This window comes from Carassius gibelio, chromosome A21 (genome assembly GCF_023724105.1).
Source record: "Carassius gibelio isolate Cgi1373 ecotype wild population from Czech Republic chromosome A21, carGib1.2-hapl.c, whole genome shotgun sequence".
Taxonomy (NCBI): Eukaryota; Metazoa; Chordata; class Actinopteri; order Cypriniformes; family Cyprinidae; genus Carassius; species Carassius gibelio.
The window spans coordinates 4,133,553-4,151,077 of NC_068391.1; the positions used below are offsets into that span (position 1 = coordinate 4,133,553).

A 17,525-nucleotide genomic window follows, 5' to 3' on the forward strand; every position below is an offset into this window, starting at 1 on the left:
ACGTCTAGAAAGACATGATGAAAAACAGAGACTCTGGCTATAAAAGGAATATGCAATGAAACACAGCTGAACCTTAACTGGTTTCCCAACATGGTCTGATTTGCTGGTTTTAAATGGGATATTGAGCTCTTTGCCAAGCTCCAAAACCAGTTTAAAGGGTTAGTTCACCCAGATAGCAAAATGATGTCATTAATAACTTACCCTCATGTTGTTTCAAACCCGTAAGACCTCCATTTATCTTTGGAACTAACCCTTTAAGGATCAGCAAACCAGTTTAAGCTACACTCTAAAAAATATTTTAAAATAAGCTGTAAATAAGACGAAGAAAGAATATTGGTGTACGGTTTACAAGTGAATGCTATTTCAGTCTCTGCTTCAAAATTCCATGTTTAATTATTATTTAAAAAATAAATAAAATTGCTTTAATCTAAGACTGTATTCAATTGAATTATTTATAAGGTAAGGATAGAATGTATTTATTTATTTTATCTATTTGTTTATTATATTTATAATATTTATATTTATATTTTTCAGTCTTTCTACTTTAAAATGTCATGCTTAGTGCTGATCTTTTTGTTGTAATTTAATTTATTAAGTAAATTAGGGCTGTCAAATCAATTAAAAAAAATTAATCAAATCCAAAATTAAAGTTTGTGTTTATATAATATATACATATACATACATGTGAAAATAAAATTTAATTTAATTTAATTTAATTTAATTTAATTTAATTTAATTTAATTTAATTTAATTTAATTTAATTTAATTTTATTTTATTTTATTTTATTTTATTTTATTTAATTTAATTTAATTTTATTTTATTTGTAATTATTTGTGAAATTTAGCACTTTATTTTACAGTCCTGTTCCTCGTGTACATACTATGAACTTATTATAGTAATTACAACAACTATGTAACAACTAGGTACTAACCCTGAACCTACCCCAAACCTAACCTTACCCCATGTAATTACCTTGTATTACCAGAACTTTCTTAGATAAATACACTGTAAGTACATGTAAGTACACGTACTGTAAAATCAAGAGCAACCAATTTTGGAGTGAATAACAGCATCAGTTTGTTCAGTGTAGTAACTTAAGACTAATGAACTGTTCAGTTGTACTTATAGACCTAACCATTAGTTTGATCTGTAAAAGAGGATCTTGTAATCACTTCAGGTAGAGAGTGCAGGGATTCAGGATGTAGTAATGTGATTCCTCAGCGTCCGAAGACTCCTGCATTCCTTTAGGTTTCTGCATAAAGACCTAATTCTGGCTGGAGGAGAAGGGAGAGATGAGACCGTAGATAACAAACACTCTCTGAACTCTGGTTGTGTTTCATATGGCCCTAGTGATGGGCAGACCTCGTCTCCAGAGTGATGACCTCTTTGACCTTCAGCCCAGTGTTTAACACAGGAAACCAGGACAAAAGCACAGATTATCTCTTGTTGTCATATGTGTGTGTGTGTGTGTGTGTGTAAAGCTGGTCCTTGCATGTGAACATGACACTTGTGTGAGCATGTAACAATCCTCATGAAATCATAAAAGTGTCATGTAAAGTTTTATTATTTACACACACACACATGCACACACACACACACACACACACACTGTATGCATGCATGTCACAGGGTTTTACATGCTACATTATTTATAGACTGTTACATGTGGAAGCCTATTTCTGCCAAAAAGAAAATGAAAAAGTTAATTGAGACTCACAATACTCACAAATCCAAGTTTTTATCTCGCAATTTAGACTTAAGACTTTTTTTCACAAAATTCTGAGTACACATCTCACAATTTTTTACTTTCCATTTCAATTTTTTTTTCTCTGAAGTGTGAGATATAAAATATAAAATTTCTCACAGTTTCGACTGTATATCTCATAGTTCTTACCTTTTCAGTTTTTTTTTTTTTTCGAAATTGTAAGATAAAAATGTGTAAAACAGTCAGAATTGCGAGATGTTAGCTCACAATCGCAAATGTATGACTTTCAATTGCCTGATATACTGTAATTTCTCACTCATTTTGAGTGTAAACAATCATTTTTATTCCATGGCGTATAGTATTTATTTATAGTTTTTTTGTTCAGTTTTAATGATTTTAGTACTTCAACTTAAACGTCAGTTATCAAGGCAACATTTTAAACATTTCATTTAAAATTTATATTTTATTTTATGCCAGCTTTTAAGTCAACAATAACAACACTGGTTATGAAGACCTAAAGAGATCTATAAAATCATGAAATTACTAAACTGATAGCAAAATTACTTAATATTAAGCTAAAATGAAAATATAAGCATAAAAGCGAGTTCAAACGAGTACTAAAATATCACTGGTCTATTATGAAACTAATAAAATATGTCTAGACGCAGAATATAATGATCACGGTTTGCTCATTGACTGTTACTGGAGTTAAGGTTGTTTTCAGTGGCAGTGGTTTTCTCTGCACAGCTTGTTTTTAGATAAACGCCTCCCGTTAAATATCTTAAGGATCGTCTGGTGGCTGGTGCCATCTCTTCATTTCTGCACATTTATACACACAGTAAGCTCTTAATGTAAGCAAAAGCAGAAATGAAACTCTGTTTTCAGAGGACGCCTCAGATGATTAACATTTTGGAGATATTTAAGAAATCTGTGCAGATCAGACCTCATTAACCTCATTAGTTTTTTTATGAGACGTGTGTTTTATGAGGTTTTTAGAGATGTAGACTGTCTGTAATGGTGTGACTTGAGCAGAATCACCTCTGAAGACTGAAAAAATATCTTCAGACATAAACAGAGGAGAGAAAGGAGGAGTTAGAGATGGAGATGGGATTCTGGGAAGGTACTGAAGTCCAGTAACAACTCGAATCCTGTGCAGTTTATCAAAGTGTTTCCATCCACACAATGCCATAAACACACTAAACACTGCAGCATTCATCAGGTGTGTTTACTGCACAGATGTATGGATGCTTTGTCTTTTGGATGACTGGAAAACTCACTTCCTGTCCAAGCAGCCTAGATTTTCCCAGACGCCCTGGCAGTGGGCATCTGTTTGGCACATGTTGTGTGTGTGCATACGATAAAACTCATGTCTGTTTTTCCCTTTTTAGCAAGAGACTGTTTAAGTTCACAATTTTTTCCTTCTCTTTCTTTGGTTTTTGAAATTTGACAGTCTTAAAGGGACAGTTCACCCAAAAATGTCATTCTAAAATCTGCTCTTTTCCAGACAGGATCCAGGGGCTCTCCAGCTTCAAAAAAGCACCATAAAACACTCAAGTCTCGTTTTTTTGTCAGGTTTAGATTCAAATATGAAATCAGGGGTTATAGGAAGTGACAGAAAGTGTGCATTTTTAAGCAAATAAAATACAGTATAAAATTATGGTCTTAAATACACTTGTTTTATGTTTTTGAAATGAGTCTCTTCTGCTCAAAAAAGCTGTATTTATTTGCTGTAATACAGAAAAACCAGTAATAGTGTGAAATATTACTACAATTAAAAAAAAACTAGAAGCATTTCTGATTATTATCAGTGTTGGAAACAGTAGTGTTGGTTTATATTTTTATATTTTTTCAGTATTCTTTTTGATGAATAGAATGTTTAAAATAACAGCATTTGTTTGAAATAGAAATCATTTGCATTATCAATGCCTTTAATGTCAGTTTTTGCTGAATAAAAGTATACATTTCTTTAAAATGACTATAATCAATCACGTGGAGCAATTTTATGATATTTTTATGATGCTTTTCTGGCCTTTTTGGAGCTTGACAGCTCTAGCCCCCATTCAGTTTTATTGTATGGAAAAGAGTCAACTCTGAGACGCCAATAAACATCACATTTTATGTTCCTCACAAGAACAAAAGTCGTAGTTTGGAGCGACATGGTGTTGAGTAAACAGTGACAGAATGTTCATATTCAGATGTTTTTCTCTCTGTTTGTATTTGTGGTTTTCTCTCTGTGTTTGTTCTCTTCACCTCTCTCTGCTAGATGAATTAAGGTAATAAAATGTCTCTTAGGGAACAGCTGCTCTCCTCATTACTCTCGCAATCTCTCTTGCTCTCTCTACTCCCTCCCAGTAGATCCAAGACTCTTATCAACACACACACACACACACACACACACACACACACACACACACATACACATTGTTAAAGAGTTTCCCAAAGATGTGCCAGAGATCCAACCGTTTTCCATTCTGCTCTTCTCCGTGTTAAACACTTTATCTTTGTTACCTGACAGCGTCTGTCTGCTCATAGACATGATGTAATGCACGGTCATACACTGTCCTTAGTCTTTTGCGCCCAGAAACCCCCCGAAACCCTTTTGAATTCCAAAAATAACACCCTGTCCCTCTTTAGCATCCATGTTTCCTGAGGATTTCTCCATCTTGGCGACGGTGAAGCCGAAGAAAGGCAGTCAGTCCTTCCTGCTGTCGGTGTATAACGAACAGGGCATCCAGCAGCTCGGTCTGGAGGTGGGACGCTCTCCTGTTTTCCTGTATGAGGATCACCTGGGCAAACCCGGCCCGGAGGACTACCCGCTCTTCAGAGGGGTCAACTTGGCGGACGGAAAGTAAGCCGCACCATAAGCCGTGTAATAAATATGAAATAGGTTGTGTGTTTTTGTCACTATTTTCTTGACACTGGAAACTGCAGGGCTGGTTAGTTCATGCCTGTATAGGATTTAGTGTTTGGTTTTCATTATTAGCTTTGATGTGCGACATATTTAATCTGTTACACGGCTGTGAAGCCAGCACCTGCACAGGTGAGAAGACACAGGTGTGACGCCCTGTTTAACTACATAAACACTGCAGAAACACTTAAATAATACATATGCATAGGGACAATTTGGATAGATAGATAGATAGATAGATAGACACATGTATGGACTGACCCTCATTCGTGTGTGTGTGTTTGTGTCAGGTGGCACCGTGTGGCGATCAGCGTTCACAAACAGAGCATCACTCTGGTTTTTGACTGTAAGAAAAAGGTGACACGGACGCTATCCAGAAGCCCTCACCCCATCATCGACACCAAAGGCATTGTGGTCTTCGGGACACGTATCCTGGATGAGGAGGTGTTTGAGGTAAGGAGGAATCACATCTACTCAAAGCGTCTTCTTAAGCCCCTTTCACACTGCCATTCCGGCAGATACACGGGTAAAGTGTTCCGGCAATTGTTTCCGGGTCGCTAGATTTTGCACTTTCCACACTGCCAGTGATTAACCGGGATATGTGCGTGCTTTCACACACAACCCGTAAGATCCCGTAACGACACGTGACATCAGCGCGTGACGTGTAATGTACGAGTTGAAAACGTTAGGCACGTTATACTTTCACTGAAACAAGCAAACGATCTCGGCGTCAGCGCGGAAAGTGAGGAACTAACTGATTCATTACAGTTTGCACATATTTTTTTGTCGCAAATGTTGATCTTCCTACAAAACAGCCGGTAAAAGAGTCGCGCCATAACGCGCATCATCACTTCGACACGGAATTAGATCTGGCTTTTGTTCACACAGCGCTCGTCCCGGGTCGAACCCCGCAATGTTACTAGGTCTCCGACCTGGGTTCAGTGCCGGAATCAATCCCGGGACGTGGTTGCTTTCACACAGAAGGCGACCCAGCAATGTTCTGGCAATATGCCGGGTCGGACGTACAGTGTGAAAGGGGCTTTAGAGGCTTCTCAAGCTTTTATTGCACTGTTGTGTCTCAGCGGTCTGAGGCGAGCTGTTGCTGTCTGAGAGGAAGAACTGAGAGATCTTTGTGTTGGACTGTGTTTCTTCACTCTTGTTGTCTGTGTGTTGTGGGCCTTCAGATTTGTGGACATGTGTCTGTGGTCTTCACCGAGTGTTGAAGTGTTTCAGCACCTCTCTGTGACTGTGTCCAGTGGGGAAGTGTTTGTTTAGCAACTCGTCGTTATGTAGTGCTAATGTGAGATTGTAGGGTTACCCTGTGGCACAAGGGTTTATAGACCGGTCATGTTTGCTTGTCTGTGTAATAGTCAGGTTAACCATAAATGTTTAAAATAACTATACAGTGCATGTGAAGTGTGGTTGTGCTTGTATTTGGTCAGACTCTAACATGCTACTCACGTTATCTGTGACAGCGATGATCAATTTCAGACCTTTCGCATTTGCTCGCAAAACGTTATCATTTTTCTGAGACATTTTGTGTTCGCTCACAAAGCTTTTGTGTTCGAATTAATATGAGGTGGTGGGAGGAAAAATGTGTCTCATCTGCAAAACTTTTTGAAAGAAACAAACATTTGGTGAGAGAATTGTTAGGTTTCTTGGGGGGATTGCAATACTTATGAGAGACAATATTTAAATATTTTTTTAAGAAAACGTTTTTTTTAGAGACATGCAATACTTTTGCATGAAAATGCAAATATTTAGCAAGGAAACGCAACGTTTTTAGAGAGAAATGCAGTACTTTTATGAGAGAATGCAAATATTTCATGAGAAAATGCTAAATTTTGGGGGGAAATCTAATACTTTTGCGAAAGAATGCAATTATTGTATAATAATATTTTTTTGTGATGTTAGATTAGAGGGTAAAAAGTTAACATAATTTTGCACAATATTGGGCAAAAGTGCAAAATAATAATGCTTCATATTTCAGAGATAAAGTCTTTATGGCCCTTGCTGAATTAAATATTCAATGTGGTGACATTTTTAGCATTTCAATTCCTTTGAGTAATCTTTCATACAAATTTTTAAATGTATTAGATAATAAACAGTGTATACACAGTAAAAGTGTATTTTTATTTTTCAAAGTTGTAAAAAAATCAAAGAACGTTTTACAAGAAAATACAATTAAGTCTTTCTTCTTTAAAGGTTCATGTTTAAGTGTGTGTGTTACTTGCCTTTTCTTTGTAATTATTTGTGAAATCTGCAAATCATTTCTGAGTGAAAGTCCATTTTTTTCCGTGTTGGTGCAGTATGCAGGAAGCCGTACCATTCGGAAATACACAAATCCAAAACATCTTAAAAAATTGAATTTGCTGCTGTTTGTTCAATCTCGGTGTGTGTTGCTAGCAAAAGCTGAAGGGTTGTGGGATTGGAAGAGTCTGTGAGTGAATGTGAGTCATTCAGAAGGACTGTAGGTAATGCTAGTGTTGGTCCCGAGGGTTTTGACCGCAGACGCACAGGGTTCATGGAATGCTGATCTGTCTTTAAGGTTTGGTCTACCTTTCTGTTTGAAGTTAAAGTGTTTGGAGAAAATGGAAAGGGCTGTGTGCTTTTTTCCACAGAGCGAGACACAGAGTCACCACAGAACCATAACCAAACCCCTGCCGTATACACACAGCGAAATCATATTTCATTTCTGAAGCTGCACATGTAATTCAATTCTCTAAAACGCTGACACATTTCACTATGGACCTGTAAGATAAACAGAGAGAAGAGACCAAAGACATCATAGAGAAAACAAACTAAAAGAGTGTTATTTTCATGAAGCAGTATTTCATGAGCAATATTGGGTTAATTTAGGTGTGCTTACATTTCTGTAGCTTTTTCTTAAAACATGTTTGTGAGCCTGTGAGCTGTCTAGACATGTTTTTTTGTTTGTCTAGACACTCTTTAGGGTGCAAAATGGTGCTGTCTTCTAAGATGTCTCATTCTGGCTTAAATCAAAAGCGTGTACTTAATAGAAGACAGTCCCAGAATACACTGGGATGAACTCAATTATTTCATTTTAATTTGTATGGATCTGACTTAAGACAGTTAGCAGAATCTAGAGATTACTGTTCGTAAAGTGTAAAATATTAGGGATGCATGATATTGGATTTTGGCCGATATTCGATATGCCGATATTTTCAAAATAATTTTGGCCGATACCGATATCGATATATATACAAATTTTTCGCCTGATATATTTAAACTTTAATTTTACTAAAGAGAAATCCATGTATCTCTTCTGTACTGATTCTACCATAAATGTATTATTTTACAAATGTAGACAGACATTCTGAAAAACAGGTCAATTATTTCACTTGGAGAATATCGGTTTGGTTCATCGGCAGAAATATTCATATCGGCCGATACCGATGATGGTCATTTTAAGCTTTTATCGGCCGATACCGATATTGTGCCGATATTATCGTGCATCCCTATAAAATATGGATATTTTTCTTATACAAACGCATGGATTCGCTTCAGAAGGCCTTTATTCACTCTAGGGCTGTCGCGATTGACGATAACCATGAAATTCAAATACACAATTATCGATATCGTGTTAATTTAGTGTATGAGGATATACCGGTATTAGTGATAACCGCAATATTTTAAATGAACAGTTCTCTTATGATGACACCACATGTAAATACTTGGTAACAGTACCTGGTTGAGTGCCCAGGTGGCAGTATCGTGCCTTAACTCTGACACCTGTCACACAAGAAGAAGACGCAGCACTCGCAGCTATTCTGAGGAGAACTGTGTTCATCAGTTGTTATTATTTTACTAGTCATAGACTGGGAAATATTATAACCTATTAACAGCGGTTTTCTTGTTCATATATTTAAGGAAAGGGGGATTATTTTAATAAGTACCGCGTTTTCTTTACTCGTCTTATTTTTGTATTTGCAATCAATACGGCCTGTGCATAGTAACACTTTATTTCTTTCTTTGTTCAAATCTATGAACAGTTACACGATTAAAACGGATCTTGAAAAACTGAGCGACCACATTGCTACATTAAACTCTGTAAAATGTTAAGTTGGTCACAGTGCCATGCACTTCAATAAGGTTCATTAGTTAACATTAGTTAATTACATTAGTTAACATATATAAATAAAATAATTAATAATGAACAATATTTCCACAGCATTTATTAATCTTAGGTCATGTTAATTTCAGCATTTACTAAAGCATTGTTAAAATCACAAGTTGTGTTTGTAAACATTAATGTACTATGAACATGAACATTGAATTACTCATTGTTCATTCATGTTCGTTAATACAGTAATGTTAACAAATGGGATCTTATTGTAAAGTGTTACCATTAATATTTATTCCTCATACTGTTGAACTTGACCGTATTTTTTCTCTTGTTATTTCATAAGAGCTTCAAAGAAGACAGAGAAAGCCAGAGTATTGTGCCCTGCGTTTATCAGTATCAATATTATGCTCGTTGGGTGAAAAACTCAATAAACAAAGTAAAAAATAATTTGACTGCTATCTTCCCCACCCCAAGGATTCTATAGATATCACGATATATCGACATTGTGAATTCTTATGGCCACAATAACCGTGATATGAAAAATCGAATATCGTGACAGCCCTAATTCACTCCATGGAGCAGTGTGGGACACTATTTATGATGGATGGATGCATTTCATTAGACTTCTTTTGGGCTATTGCAGAAACTAGTAAATCATGGAGTAATTTTCATTTTAGGGTGAACTATAGGCCTACCCTTTTACCCATGATTTTGCACATGTAGAAGAGTTCCACAGCAAGGCAGATCTCCTACAGCATCAGACTGTTATCAGTTTTAGATTTGTATCAGATGGAAAAGTTTGCTTCATATTTAACAGTGCATAAATATCTCACACACATAGAGGCAAGGGTGATGTTTTTGTGGAAAGTTCTGGTCAGGATGAGGAGTTTGAGACTCATGTCTACTGACATCATTGAGGGGGTTTCCACAGCACATGTACAGTGCAGGTCAGCAGAAGTGTGTGTGTGTGTGGGGGGGGGATTCTCCCTCTGAGGGACAAATCCTACAGAAGTGTGGTTGAAATCAGCATGATTCACACGTCACTCATTGCACTTGATCTGTATCATCATTCTCTCTCACTTGACTGAAGTAGAAAATGAGAGAGGAAGGAAGATATTTAAAGAAAGAAATGCTTGATGTTTAGAGTTTCACTTTTAAAGGAGAACAGCACTTTTAAAGGCAAGAGAGATGACATAAAGACATGAAATTGCAGTCACTAGATATTTAACTACTATAATGTGATGCGTTGTAAAATGTGTCTGAGTGGAACATAATATTGTGTAGAAAATAAAGGGGGTGGGACTTGATAATATGAGTCAGGATTTTATTGGTTGAAATGTGTTAGGCTGTGATATGATTGGTTATTATTTTTCCTGTATACATGACTGTTCTAAGGTTTTTTTTTTTAGGAAAATAAATGAATACTTTTATTCATTAAGGAAGCATTAAGTTTTGATCTGTGAACTGTCAAAAGTAACTGTAAAGACATTATATGTTGGCAAAAGATTTCTTTCAAAGAAATTCTGTTATTTTAAAATATGTTTCCACAAACACATTTTAACAGCATACATTTTCAACATTGATGAAAATAATCAGAATAAATAAATAATAAATGCAGCCTTAGTGAGAATAAGAAACGGATTTGAAAAATATTCAAAATCTCTTTGGCGCCAAACTTTTGTACTATTTATTTTTGCCTACATGCTTTATAATTCTGTTTGTTGTTGCTTAAATGACAAATAAAACAGATAAATATGTAATATTTGTATAAACATGTTAAAAAAGCTTTCTCTGCCCGGATGAGGGAGAACATTCAAGAAACATTGCACAGATGTTTTGGTTCAGTAGTTTCCCAGCATTCCATATTAAACGTTATGAAAACACAGTCTGATTAATCCATCATTGAGTGCTGCAGTTGAAGAAACTGAACATAAAAGACCAAAAACGTTTCTGTATGGTCAGAGACTCCATCATAATTAAATGGAGAAGTGAAAATGGAGGCGAGTGATGGAGTAGAGGAGAAATGAAGGAGCGAATGCTGATGCAGGGTTGGTGGACAAAAGGAACGCATGGAAAATGCAGTGGTAGACATGCCTGTTGCTTTTGGCATTGATCTTAAGGGTCTCCAGATGCTGCCACCATGTGTGTGTGTGTGTGTGCTTATGTCATTGGATGGTTTGGTTTCTGAGGTAGTTTTTTTTTTACTCTTGAGAATGGCCAGACGTTGCCTGGATGTGTGTGTGTGTGTGTGTGAACACCGTCACACGTGTGAGCGTCTGCATGCGGCAGTTGTGGTCTCAAGTTTGCCCAGATATCCAGTCGCTCTTGTGGAGCGTTTCATACTGCTCTGTTAAAATCCTTTGCAATCTCTCCCACAGCATGAGTCCATGTTCTAATGCGGATCACATGTGGCCTATTTCCCGTGTCTTGGGCTGATGAGGTCATAAGCAGCTGCGATGATGTCATTTTTAAACAAACCTAATAAGTACAAGACCTGAAGCTTTGAAACTCCAGTTAGACCGGATAGTGTGTGTTTGTGTGGGTGAATCTGACACAAACTGTCAAGAACATGTCTGGGTCATATTTAACTTAAATCACTCCAATTTAAGATGGTTTAGATTGGGTCTACATTTTTTTTTTATGATAAGCCCTCTGCATTTATTGTAATATAGATATAATATAGATTAATGTAACACATATGCATATAGAAAGCTTTGGATGAATGGATAGATAGATAGATAGAGATAGATAGATAGATAGATAGATAGATAGATAGATAGATATTTATCATTATAATATTATTAATGTTATTACTTTATATATTGTTTATTAATTTATATTTATGTTAATATATTTATATATTTATATTTTTAAATATATGTATTATTATTATATCTTTTTTTATCTACTATTAGTTATTTTATTTATTTATTTATTTATTTATTATTATTTATTTTATTTACCTATATAATGATGATAATAATAGTAACAACTTGTATGTTTATAATGTTAATAATATTATGCATTATAATCCTTATAATTTATACTGTATGTTTATAGTATATATTTATCATTTTATGTTTTTTATAATTGTAATATTAATCAAATATATATATATATATATATATATATATATATATTAAGACAAATAATATAATGATTATATTAATTAATTAATTAATTATGTACATGTGATTTTGGGCTGTAATATGACTATGTGATGTTTTCATGAGATTCATCCAGTGTGTGTGTACAGCACGTGTGTGTGTGTGTGTGTTTGTGAACATGTTGGATTCGTGTCTAAATGAAATATGGCAGGACAGAACGAGGGATCGAGATGTTTTTCGAGTGCTGAAGGGAACGAGTTGTACTCTGGGCTCCCTACCAGAAAAGTGTGGGATAGTTTCTCGATTTTTATTCATTTGCAGCTGTCCCATCTGTCGCCCCCTTCTGTTGACTACAGCCTTGTGACAGTCGTTTTTGCAAAAGTTGTGTTGTTTTGAACCATTTGAAACATGTGTGTGCTTTTACAGTGTTTTGGCCGTGTGCGTCACCACAGGCAGCTGCTGAAACCGTTCCTTCGGACTCCGGCGAGAGATGTGGGGAGCTTCTGGCCAAAAAGAAGCTCGTATTTCAAAGTTGCTGACAATGCAATGTCTATTATTCTCTCTCTGTCCCACATTAATGTGATAAATTTCTCTCAGAAATCCCAGAATAGATCTGTTGTCTCTGTACACCTCTGTGTCTCTCGCTCTTCTTCTGCTTCTGCTGCTCTTCTCCTCACACGCTATACGAACAAAAAATATTGTATGGTCAAATCTGGAGTGATACAGAAAGTCCAAGGGGTCATTTTACAGACTTGATTAATGTATGCTCAAGTTTTAGTTGATGGTTAGGGCTCATCTGAATGTGTTTGATGGTATGAAATAGTGGTGAAATGATAATTGAAAGCTTATATTTAGTAATTTGCCTCGGATAAGTCTCTGTGGGTTAAAATTAGTCCTGGGTGATTATATTTAGTTGATATTTAAGAACAGTACATTTGTCTGTGTGTGTGTGTGTGTGTGTGTGTGTTTTGGGCCGGTTTGAAAGGTTTGAAATGTGTGTGGATTTTAGGAGTCTCTGGATTTTGGATCTGAATCTGGTGTCAAGTCCAAACAAATGTTTACACTGGCAAACAATCCAGAGCAACAGCCAACGAGAAATGACTGCAGTCATTGTTCCTACAGTAAAGACATAGGAAAATGTCATGAGTGACAAAGAGAACAAAAACAGGGAATCAAACCAGGAAAGATGCTGATGCTACTTACACTGACACTTAAACTAGTCTCTTCTGCTCAACAGCGCTGCACTTATATGATCAAAAAATTATTTTATTTTATTTTCATACATTCAACTTGCATGCATTTCTGTAATTGCCATACATTAATAATTTCATTTGCATGCACTTGCATACAGAGTACATGCCTAATCACAAACAATGAATGATTAAATAAAAAAGATTTATCTTCCATAATACACGGCTAGAATTCAGGCCCATCTGTCTCATTAAAACAATTAGTTATTTTTATGAAATTAAAATGTGATTATTATTATTATTTTTTATACACAGAGTGCAAAATGTAATGCTCCACTTTGCATTTGTTTATTAAAAAAATATTTCTCCTAAGTCTCCTGGATTTCCCATGTTACATTATTTGGCTATTGAAGTAATATAATTGTTGTGAAAGATAGGTCAAAAGAACAGCATTTATTTGAAATAGAAAATGAGTTAATATTATAAATGTCTTTCATTTTTTATTAATTGAATGCTTCCTTGTTAAACATGTTTTGCTTAAATCAAAACTTGAAGCATGTGCCCGTGCAGCAGAGTTCTGTTTTTGTTTATGTTTAAGTTATGTTTCTGTTCTGCAGTGCGTCGTCTAGAGCTCTGTGTTCTGCTGTTTGCTCGACTGCAGAAGTGTGTTGTTTCGCAGTATTCTCTGTGGCTCTTGTGTGTGCTCTGCTGATTCTGATCTCCACACAGCCTGGAGAGCCTTCTGTCTCTCTCTCTCTGTTTTCATGTGATGAGTTAAATCTACTCCATTAGATAATGTGTGTGTGTGTGTGTGTGTGTGCTTGTCTCTCCATCTTTGACTCTAAACTTGTGTCAGTTCCAGACATTCATCTTCCTGAGTTCACACTTCTTTTGCCCACATTTTCTCCGCCTGCTTGTACAAGTTTTTTCCCAGATCGCTGTGGGAAAAATGTGTATTTGTGCGTGTATAACAAGGAAGAATCACCGATTAGGCTGACTTGTGTAATAAATCAGTGCGGCGCTTCCTGCACATTTACAAATGGAACAAAACAATGCTATTTTTGCAATGGTGATGCAACGTCAGCTTCTGAATTATGCTTTATTCATGTAGTCGCACACATATCATGATGACAAGTGGAGCTTTTAATCTTCGAAAGAAACTAAAATGATTACATCAGTTAGAAATCTGGTGTCAGAAAGTGTATCATGGGAAAGTGTATGATGCCACAATATTTTCATGCTTTTTATTTATATATTTTATTATTTTATTATTTATTTACATGTGTAATAGTATGCATGTGTGTGTTTAGCTGATGCTACAATATTTTAATGTTTTTAAGTATTTAATTGAGATATCATTTATCATAATAGTAATAAAGGTTGTTTGTTAATGTTTATCTTCAACTATATGTTGTCATCCAGACTAGTTTTTTTCAGTTTGTGAAGTGTTTTTTTTTTGACTTGATACAAAAGAGGCGTTTGTTCGTGAATCAGATTATACTGGTGATGATTGAAAGGATTGTGTGTTTGTGTTTTTGTTTGTGTGTATGTGGGAATGAGAGAGAGATGCTCTCAGATTATAGTAATTATGGACAAGTGGATTACTGTTTTGCAGTGAGCACTTATTGCGAAGTCAGTAAAACACAAAATTACCTTTTCAGATGGGAAGGGAATGTTTCTGTCTCATAGTGTGTGTGTGTGTGTGTGTGTGTGTGTGTACAGTGTCTGGTCATTATGCCCTAATTGGATTGGACAGTTTTGGAGTCCACTGAGGTTGTCTCTCTCCTCCCAGACTGTGACCCACTTTCACCGTGTGTGTGTGTGTGTGTGTGTTTCCTGTCTTATTGCAACAGGTGTTTCATACCTTTTCCATACTGTATTCATTGTTTTTCCCAAAACCATGGTTATTGAATAAAAAGGATACAGCTGTTTTGCCGAAAGCCCAGCTGTTTCTCTCTTGTTCCTATGTGTGTTTTGAGTTTTGGATGAATTTGACATAATGCTGTGTTGACTTCCTGATTCATATGAAGGCTCAGCTCATTCGGTGTGTATGATTATTGTAGATGTTTTTACATTCATTAGTTTGCATTTCTTTTCTAGGGTTGACAAATCATGAACAGTTCTTATTCCATTTTTTTTTCTGTTAATGATTCTTGGACGGCTGCATTATTCTAAATACTCACTGTACAATCCAGTCTGAGCAGTTACTGAAGTAATCTGATTCATACTAAATCTTTATATAAAATGATTATGACTTAATTAGTGAACCTCATTCCTGCTGAACCTGTATTGAATTAAAACATCTTTTGATGCATGTGTTTTGTAAGAACTGTATTCAGTTTTTCTCCGATTTTTGAAATATGTTCACTCGAAGTCTGAATGATCTCATCATTTAGCTTCACACTCAAGGCAGAAATTGTATTGATAATATTTATTTAATAAATTATATTAAATTATTTATATTAAATATTAATAATTAAATAAATTATATATATATATATATATATATATATATATATATATATATATATATATTTATATTATATATCATAATATATATATATATATATATATATATATATATATATATATATATATTATGATATATAATATAAATATATATACATATATATATATATATATATATATATATATATATATATATATATATACATATATATATTTAAATGATTTATAATCAATTGACATTATTATATATATAAATATATATATATGATAGAAGATTGTAGAAGAGGTAGAAGATATTTATAATCTTATATATATATATATATATATATATATATATGCGTGTGTGTGTGTGTGTGTGTGTAAACTTATAATCATTAATAATATTCCATTTAATTTATTATTAATATAATTAATTTATATTGTTAATTAATTTTTATTTTAGAATCACATATCTTTTTTTTATTTTGTTTTATATTTATTTATAGTTCCATGTTTATAAATGTTCATTTCAAAAATAAAATGAACTTATGTAATAAATAGTAAATTGTATTTATAATATGTATATTATTAATTATATATAATTATAATAATATGCAATTTTATTATTGATAAAAATGCTATAATTATACTGCATAATATACATTTTATATGGATCTATATGTTGTTATTATTACCTAGCTCTTTTAAACATGACCCTTAGCTCTAGCTGATTAAAGTAGATTCAAAATTAATCACACTACTTAATAAATGTGAGCCTTGTATGCTGCATTACATATAATTGTTTATTAACCATGCATTGGATAGACTGTATTACTGTACTTCCATCCTTCACAGCATTATTTTAATTTGCATCAAATGAAATATGGCATCCACCCTCACTGTGTCCTATAGGAAGTAGAAATGTCCTTCTCTCTGATGGCCCTCTGTCTTATTTATCTCTTACATGGCCTTTATCAACTACAGAGATATGTCAATTCTCCTTATTTGTTTCATAATAGCTAATAGCTGATTTCTTTGTTTCCAGGGTGACATCCAGCAGCTGATGATTGTATCGGACCACCGTGCTGCGTTTGACTACTGTGAGCACTACAGCCCTGACTGTGAGGTTCCTGCACCCGAACAGCACCAAAACCAGGACCCAAACACTGATGACTCTGTAAGTTCGTCTAGATTCATTCCCTTAAATGGTAAAATGGTAAATGGACTGCATTTATATAGCGCTTTCAACAGACCACATGGCCATCCAAAGCGCTTTACAATTTGCCTCACATTCACCCATCCACTCACTCATTCACACACCGACCTTAAGAACGGAATGCATAGTCGATATAAAAAAACTGGATGACATTTGCACACCCAAAGCACTTTTAAATCCTAAATCAAAAATAAAACCATGACATTAGCCAAGCACTTATTAAGCCATTTTAGTAACAGATATGTTTTAATGGTGTTATTCAGTTATACAGTTAGTATATCTAAACATGCACTGTTTGACTATTTATACATCTGTTCAGCTTTCATTCAGTCTTTGGAATGAAAAACAAATTAAAACAGAGTAATAATACTTGCCCACACTTGTGTGTGTGTTTCAGGTGTAATAAATTCTTTATGGCTCTTTCTGTCTTCATCATTTAGCAATTATTTGACGTCATCAGTCAGAGAAAGGAAAGAGAGAGTGATAGAGGGAGGAGATGAGGGCGCTGAAGCATGTCTCGTCCTGTAGAGCGCTTGGATCAGTATTAATGACATATTTTATTAATAACGTAATTTGTTTTTTAAAGAAAATATTTCTTTTTTATTAAATAAATTGATAAATTCACATGTGACCCGTAAGCACAAAAGCAGTCTTAAGTTGCTGAGGTATATTTGTAGCAATAGCCAAAAAAACATTGTATGGGTCAAAATTATTGTTTTAATTTTATGTCAAAAATCATTAGGATATTAAGTGTTCCATGAAGATATTTAGTCAATTCCCTACCATAAATATATTAAAACTTAATTTTTGATTATGTTAGTAATATGCATTGCTAAGAATTCCTTTGGACAACTTCAAAGGCG

At 34.6% G+C, this 17,525-nt stretch overlaps 1 protein-coding gene across 2 annotated transcripts in view; it reads left to right on the plus strand.

The window, feature by feature from the left end:
- LOC127941479 (collagen alpha-1(V) chain) overlaps positions 1-17,525 on the plus strand; it is an 86,333-nt gene that overhangs the window by 20,566 nt on the left and 48,242 nt on the right. For both annotated transcript variants that reach the window (XM_052536543.1, XM_052536544.1), the window contains exons 3-5: positions 4,341-4,554; positions 4,905-5,067; positions 16,492-16,623. In XM_052536543.1, the coding sequence (XP_052392503.1) occupies positions 4,341-4,554; positions 4,905-5,067; positions 16,492-16,623 (509 nt within the window). The remainder of the gene's footprint in view (positions 1-4,340; positions 4,555-4,904; positions 5,068-16,491; positions 16,624-17,525) is intronic.